The 8,299-nt window shown below is 38.8% G+C and overlaps 1 protein-coding gene and 1 non-coding gene across 2 annotated transcripts; both read right to left on the bottom strand.

Annotated features, from left to right (window-relative positions):
- Positions 1 to 382: 382 nt before the first annotated feature.
- Trnat-agu lies at positions 383 to 454 on the bottom strand. Its single transcript has one exon. It is a non-coding gene; the product is annotated as a tRNA-Thr (tRNA).
- Positions 455 to 1,826: 1,372 nt separating this feature from the next.
- On the bottom strand, positions 1,827 to 2,984 carry LOC5563874 (POU domain, class 6, transcription factor 2). Its single transcript, XM_001648138.2, has 3 exons — positions 2,502 to 2,984; positions 2,110 to 2,409; positions 1,827 to 2,033 (listed from the first exon to the last, which is right to left on the bottom strand). Exons 1-2 carry the CDS (start codon positions 2,770 to 2,772, stop codon positions 2,342 to 2,344), a joined length of 339 nt encoding a protein of 112 aa, XP_001648188.2. The 5' UTR covers positions 2,773 to 2,984; the 3' UTR covers positions 1,827 to 2,033; positions 2,110 to 2,341.
- Positions 2,985 to 8,299: the final 5,315 nt, after the last annotated feature.

Genomic DNA, 8,299 nt, shown 5'->3' with positions numbered 1-8,299 from the left:
GTGACCAAATAATTGAGTTGGTTACAAGTTTAGAATTCAAATCCCTACAGACCACGCAGACCCCTTTCATAACCCATATTCATCCATCTAAAGTTAACTACACACGCGGGAAGAGCGAGTGCGATTTATTTAGTGTTGAAACTGTTTGCCTATCGTACCTACATCGCTTCCACAACAACTTATTGTAGAAGAGTAAAGATGTGGGAAGGCTATCAACGTGTCGTTCTCACTCAAGTGACGACATGACTACTACAGAGAGGCAGTACACTCTAATATAAATTGACGCTTATATTGAGCTGTTCGGTAATCCAATCCGCATGGTTATTAAATTAATTAACTCATTACGCGTGGTAAAGATGGACATATTATGAAAAAAATACACGTGCTCGGCTGGAATTTGAACCCAGGACTCTTGTATACTAGACGAGCGCTTTACCAACTAAGCTACCGAGCCACTTGGTGACCCAACAACTGAGTTGGTTACAAGTTTAGAATTCAAATCCCCCTCTTTGGATTTATTTAGCGTTCGTTTCTTAAGCTGTGGGGCGCTTGTGTTTCTTTCCATACAGCCCAACCCCATTATCGGGAAGAGGATAAATGTCCGGCGGCGGAAAGCATTGGTCGGCTTGGATACGCTCCACAGTAACGTGAAAATGTGTGATATGTATTACACTTTTTAAAAATGTCGCATTCGAATATCGTTTTGACCAGAATATTAGAGATGAAACAATTTCTACCTCTTCAAAAAGCAGAAGGAATTGGTCATTATGCAAAACAACAATTATGCCAAACGGAGTACGATCGCCTAGACACTGAAGGTACAGTACTAAATTCGGTTTTCATTTACCAATAAATCATTGCAATTTTTTTGCCATTAAGATCCTGAGCTATTCGTCCAATTACGATTGGTTTGCAACTTGATTTTGTCGAAAAAATGTAAAACAAATGTTGAATCGTTCAATTGTTTAATCGTTTAAAAGTTTGATAGTTAAATTTAGGCTCTTTTGCTTCAATAGTAGCATTATTGTTTCAATATAAGCACTACTAAAAACTCTTCTTTATTAAATTTAATGAATTAAAAAAATAAGAACTTTTTAACATAAATCTTAATAGAAAATATATAAAAAAATGTCAAACTACGATTTTGATTCGTGATTTTCTTGTTCTGTTAAGCTACACGCTTAAAAAAGTGTTCTGGAAAACGTGAACTGTCAAAAATACACCGTGAACTGATGATACTGTAGTATACTCGAGTATAATGTGTACGATAAATGGTACAAATGAGTTTTTTTAAATAGTTTTTACTTATTATGATGTGTTTTCTTGAAAACCACTATCTATTTTAAATAAAAATGAAACTTCAAATGATCCACGATTGTATGAATGAGTTAAAGTTCAAATTATTGGGAGTTCATGATATAATTTGTATTTATTCTGCGTGGCGTTTGAGGCGAGACGTGACGTGAAACGACTAATGTTAGTCAAATTGGAGTGAGGCGGAATTTGTCACCTCAATCGACTCGTCTTATTTCACTCCACACATGTACCAATCGAAGTTTGATTAAAGAATCTAGACATGTCCTTGAGTGATATAATAAATAAATAATAAATAATTAATAACAGAATTTTAAAACGGGTAATGTAGTCTGTTTTTACATTCTGTAAACCGACGCCAATATTCTTCATTAAACACAAATAAATCTAGTCTGAATAATAGCGTAGTTCAATAAGGCAACAACAACGTAGTTCAAATACACAACAACACACTTTTTCTTTCAATTCTGCCATGGGATAATTTCTTTCAAACTAATAACATCATGCACGACTTACTTTAATTACTATTTATTTAAGACAGCAAAGTGTCTAGAGTGTCACTTGTTCACATTTATCACTAACCATTATCACACATTTGCTTCAGTTTCACCAAGTTCTTCTTTTTCAAGAAGCGTCAAACCAAACACTGCAACCTGGGCGCTACTCTCCGAGTGACGTTCCCGAAGATCGCCGTTGCTTCCAACCGGACACGTCAGAATCTGTAATGACACAATGGGGAAAAAACGCACACATTACAATCACTCCTTTAAAGAAAACTTCTTTAATCAAACTCACCATTATCTTCCTTGATCGGAAGACCCAATCCACACAGGGATAATGAGGGGCGTTGTCTGGATTCAGAACATCCACTAGGGCCGCATCCAGCGTTGGCATGTTCGCGCAAATGAATATCCCATCATTTCGCTGGAGCAGCTCGAACAACGTTTGGGTAAAGTCACTTTATGTAGTTAACTTTTGGAACTGAACTTTGAATTGTTTTGCTTTTGGCGGGAACTTAACAGGGTAGTTAATACACCTTTCGCAGCAAGTAGTATAGCTTGTTGCACAGCAGACAGCGGGAACGAGTTGGGTTATCTGTTGGAGAGAAGATGAATGAGACGGAATTAGTATGATGAATCATATGTGTTGGGAGCTCAGGAGATTGGCAACGGATTAAAGAAACTTACTTTCTTGAGCGTGACGGAACAGAATCTCATGAAAGGCCTGCACCAGATGGTAGCGGTTGTGGTGAAGGCTGACTTGAGTCATCGTCGGAGTCAGTGGAGGAGTTGGTGGAATTGACTCCATTGGACTTGTTGGCGACGGCGGTGGCGAACTGATTTGGTTCTGATTTTGCTGTTGTTGCATTAAAATCTGCTGCTGCTGTTGCATCATTTGCAACTGATACTGCTTCTCGATTTCATCATCGATGGCGGGAATATAGAATGCGATTGCCATGTTTCCACAGTCTTTGAACAACACTTCACACAAGATCACTTCACAAGTAAACACACGATTCTACGTAAGTAACGACGGCTTGATTGAAAAACGACTGGACGAGGAGCGATTGCAAAACACGTCTGAATGCTTTGAACTCTGATACGAAACTGAACTTCTGCGTTTGTCGTTCTAGGGGCCAAGCCTCTCGCTAGAAGGGATCAGTCTGACGGTAAAAAGCGAGGGAAAACGACGAGGCCTATCTGCTGCATAATGTGTGGATGTAGTTGTCCTCCTCTATTCTCCCTCGCTCGGCTTCATCCTTCTCTTTCCCCACGGAGTGATTGCGTGCAATCGGCTTGAATTGAATACGCGAGGGGACAAGCCAGAACTTGCACCAGGACGGAATCGACAGCCGGACGGACGAACGGACAAAACGTGTGTTGTGGATGTGCCTTTGGCTTTGGCTTTGGCTCGATGCAACTCGCAGAGGTTTGTTTACATCCGAAGCCAAGCTTGTTTTTTTTCCTTACTGTTTTGCGCTCGGTTTCGTTTATTATGATGTGTGGAGGTTTTCTTCTTCCTACGTTTGGCAGTTTGACTGTAGGTAACTATATGCCTTCACCTGGGTTCGTATTCTAACTGTTGGTGCAGGAAACCAAACACCCAGATTGAGGTGTTTTGCATGATTCGTAACGACGGTTTCTTGCTTTTTTTTGCCTAGCGATGTAGAATCGGAAAAAAAGATGTGCACCTGAGCTGCATATCGTTTTTTTATAATTTAGAAAAGAAAATCAGTGCTTGGTGTGTACCTGTATTGACGATTCTATAAAAGGGAAACACCTGAATGCTACCTGCTAAAAGAAGGTTCCTTCTATTAAAGCGTTTAGATACGTTTCAGTTCATTTTTGTTAGAATAGTACGGTTTTAGTAGGGTAAACATATAGTCTTCAAGAAATTTGCACTAATCTTCGCCCCTTCATACAAAAAAGTCTAAATTTGTCTGAAGGGGGCGAATACTAAAGCAGGGCGAAGACTATCATTGGCTTTTTCCAAAGCACATTCTAGAATAATCATTAGTATTGAACAAGTCGCGCAAGTTGATAGGAAATACAGTCCTTGATCTCCTACAGCATAGTTTGAAGTTTGCTTCCTTTTACAGAACTTTTCTTAAGACAGATAATAGCGACTTGTCTCTATTTCTTAGAAAAAAATTACAACCTCAAACGTTCAGTGCTACCTTGGCTTCTTCCTGGTGATAGCTGAGTTAAGTCTTAAGTCTTAAGGCTCAAACGCAATGATAGCGGAACGGCAACGGAATGCGGAACCGGTTCGCCAGCATGAACCACACTATCTCGACTGACCCATCAACGAATGAAAGTGAATCAACACCAAGTCGACAAGCATGTTGTAGTTCATGCTGGTGAACCGGTTCCGCATTCCGTTGCCGTTCCGCTATCATTGCGTTTGGGCCTTTAGATTCATGTACACGACACTGAAGACAGCTTTATTCGCGTCTACAAAGGTAATTATCACAGTTGACCCTATAGGCCCAAACGCAATGATAGCGGAACGGCAACGGAATGCGGAACCGGTTCGCCAGCATGAATCACAACATCTCGACTAAGCTGACAACGAATGAAATTCGACCAACACTGAGCCGACAAGCTGATTATAGTTCATGCTGGCGAACCGGTTCCGCATTCCGTTGCCGTTCCGCTATCATTGCGTTTGGGCCTTATGCGTGAAGCTCCGATTATTTTACATGAAAAAGCATAGGAAGCCAATTTTCAAATGCTTCTAAAAAATTCAAAACACCTTTAAATTAAATTTTGTTAAGTATACGGGGTTAGACTATTGATTAACTGTAGAACCAGCAGCATATTGAGAAATAAATATAAAACTCAAAATTATATGGCTATAATGTAACCCATCAAAAGTTTATCAATATATACTGAAAAGATTTTAAATAACTATTGTAGTTAATTTTACATGAGCATTTGAAATTTCGCTTCCTTTACCTTGCCGGGTGAAATTTTCGACGCTTCACGCATCGAGCAAACTTTTCCCAGATGACAGCACCGTACCTTCGTACACTCGAATTGAGCTTAGTGACATTTGAACACACGTAGACTAGCATACGCTCGTCATACACAGTTTGTTTTTGTTTTCCTCAAAGAAACTTGCACACGCTTTCCAGACTCATCAAAATGCATATGGAAATATTACCCAATTTGAAAAATTTACACCCGGATTCTGGGTGTTTTTCGAGACAGAGTGCATATTGTTTTCCCCTAAGGTTCACAACTACATCTACACTAGGGCACCCATACCATTATTGGGCGTGATAACCACAATAGTAGAGGTCGAATTACGCGTATCTGTCAAAGGCAGTGACGCGGGAAATGGGTAGGACAGGTAGGACGGCTTTAGGACATTTGATCGAAAGACATTTGGTCGAATAACGTTTGTTCTAATGACATTTGGTCGAAGTACATTTGGTCGAAGAGACATTTGGTCCAAATGCACGTTTGGTCGAATGACTTTAAAATATTATTTCGAAATATCGTTTAGCTCAACAGATATATTTTGTACAATGAATGGTCTTAAGTTTATTTTGGGCAAACATACTTTTCATCAAAAGTCAATGACGAATATGTCTATATTTTTACCAATTTTTAATCGAAAGACGGGACGTATTATTTTACACAATTATGCATAAGTTAAAAGCTAATTGTTTTTAGGTACTCATTGTTTGACTTTAGAAACAAATTTCTTTTAAAATATTTTCCTTATTTCTATATATATATTCCAAATTTATGCCTAGTGTAGTGTGCTATTTCCATACCTAAAAAAATAATGCGCTCTCGGGCTAGGTATTGGATATATATAGAAAGCGTTGTGTTTGAATGAACATCTAATTCTTCCGAAAAAGGTGCACTTTGCGAAAAAGGACCACGTGATTATTGAGCTGAAATCGAATTCAGGTTAACTTCTGCGTTCATGAGTCCTCTCATGGCGTAGGGGTAACGCGCCCTAACTAGAGATCAGGGAGTCGTGAGTTCGATTCTCACTGAGAAGACGTGTAACTTTTTCGCAAAACTTCACATCAATTTGTCCATTTAATCCAATTGCAAAATATATGTAATGTTTAGCTTTCGGTAGTTGCTCAAAGGTTTAATTTTTTGGAGGGCGAACTAAAATTTTTGATTGGGGGTATGTGTCATTTGAATTTATTTCCTCAGAGCATTTCGGATTCAAGTAATGTTCTTGCAAAAACGCAATCGAAAATATATTAAGAAAAAATTAAAAAGGCTGTTTTTAAAATAAAGTGTTGCCTGAGTGATTAACATCAAACGAAAACAAAAGGTTCCACAAACGAAGCTCTTGAAATAGTTCACTTCGATGTGAAAACCAACATCAAAATACAGAACAGAATTAACAAAATCACTTGAAACAACACTCATTTGCACAATGGTGCAACATTGGAAGGTCTTCATGGTTACATCCCGTTTATCAACACTTCGCTTCAAAAAACAACAGAACGACGCAATACAAACAGCCTACAAAAGGACTTCAATCAGGTGAATCCCGGCTTTGATCCTGTATCAGAAGTTTTTTATCCTAAAAAAATCTTTCATCCGTGTCGCTTTCACCACATCCCATTCCAGCGAAGGGTGAATCCTCCTCCAAACGAAGATTCGATTAGACTTTGCCCAGAGCCGAGGGGTTTGGGTATTATTTTTTGTTATTATCATAATTTTATGAGTGGTGATGAGGAGACAGGCACAGGGGACGATTAGGAACATTCAAATCGGATTGGTCCCCGACCGGCTGAAGGGCCATAAGCCGCTAATAAAGTACGATGTTTATTGAGGCCTGAAATCTTCTTCGGCCGTCGGTGCCAGGAGCCTTGACGCACTTGTCGCTGCTGCTGATTTTTTTTTCGGTTCATTCTCCGACTGGAATGTGCCATTTTCCGGAAGATCATTACCGGATTAGCACTGCTTCGGGGACTGCGCCGTGTTTGGGTTACTGCCGTTAGATGCGTTTATGGGCCAATTCCGGGTTGCTTGGTGTTGCGCAGGTGGCCGTGGCCTGCTCTCGGGGAAAAAGAGAATTAGCCCTATTTGGTTGTGTTTATATGTAAACAAATTCGAAGCATTTAGGAGATATCGTTCCGAGGATTTTGACGGGATAATAGCGATAAAAAACGAACGAGAACAAATGTTCGATTCACGTGTGCAGTGCTGCACAGTAGCTTGAGCTAATGATGGTTTTTAATGCCAATATCACAACGTTTTCGAAATAATGTTCCCTGTTGCAATGAACTGATTGCGTTATTTGAAAAATCTTCGAGAGTAGATAGAGTCCACTGACATTCCAGGCTTTCGCCAAAGATCTTATTATCAGTCTTGGCCGAAGCCCAAAACGCTCAAGAGTTAATTCCAGGTATTTCTCCTGAGTTTTATCTATGATTCCGTCTGGTCTTTTTTTCTGATATCTGATAAATTTACGATTGATTGTACCAAAAATGGCTCAGTGATACTTCCGTATTTCCGTAAATCTTTAATGGGATTTTTTCAGATATTTATCAATAATTTCCATCATGTATTGTTTTAAGTTCTCTAAATGAAATACGCTTGGAATTCTTCCAGAATTATTTTCTGGATTATACATTTGTTCAGATCCCACTTCAATAAATCAACTAAGATTTACTACCATGACCATTACTGTTGCCGCTGGGAGCACTGGAGCATTATAGCTACTGTTGACAGCGGTCGACAATACGATTGATAGGAGATGAAGGGAAAGAAACAAAAAGGAAAACATCGTTCTTTAGAAGATAGAAAGAATACTTATAACCAGTGTGAATTGATTTCTAATATTAAACCTAGTGTTGCTTATTTAAATTATACTAATTACAGTACCTAGAAGAGGTTAGAACTATGTAAAATCATGCAGCCTAAAATAATGATCGATATTGTTGCGAAGGAAAGTATGGAAGACTTTGGAACTATAAGGATGCACCGAAAGTGTAAGAAACATATTTATAAAATGGAATTGCTTAGATAATAATAAAAATCTTCTTGCAGTTTAAAGCTGCACTAATCAGTGAAACAATTGTTCAACGTGTTGCTCACAACCCGGTGTCCGAATCCTGTATACTTCTTTTCCGCGGCCACAATTACCATGAGATAATTATAGGGATTTTGGTGAAAACACCTTTAAAAATTGTTTAAGGGATCCTTCCGTAAATTCTTGCAGGCATTTCTGCCTTCAGGAAACATCTTCAGCACTTCCTTGGAGGATATCTACAGAATTTTTTTTAGCAATATCGTCACGAGTTTTGAAGTTGTTCTTGGGAGTTTTTTGCTTTAATTCCTTAACAAATAACTCCAGGGAGTCTTCCCTGAATCATTTCAGCTATTTATTTTAAAACGTCTTGCAAATTCACAGATATTCCTTCTTGGATTTATCCAGAGCTAACCTTAAGCATAACTACAAGGTGTTCTTCAAATCATACAGGCAGCAATTTCTTGAGGAA

Source organism: Aedes aegypti, chromosome 1 (assembly GCF_002204515.2).
Source record: "Aedes aegypti strain LVP_AGWG chromosome 1, AaegL5.0 Primary Assembly, whole genome shotgun sequence".
Classification (NCBI taxonomy): Eukaryota; Metazoa; Arthropoda; class Insecta; order Diptera; family Culicidae; genus Aedes; species Aedes aegypti.
This window is presented reverse-complemented; position numbering and strand designations above follow the sequence as displayed.

Coding starts and splice junctions, on each gene's coding strand:
- LOC5563874 (XM_001648138.2), bottom strand. CDS start 2,772: ATGGCAATCGCATTCTATATTCCCGCCATCGATGATGAAATCGAGAAG. Junction 2,410..2,501: donor GTTCCGTCACGCTCAAGAAA/GTAAGTTTCTTT, acceptor TCTCTCCAACAG/ATAACCCAACTCGTTCCCGC.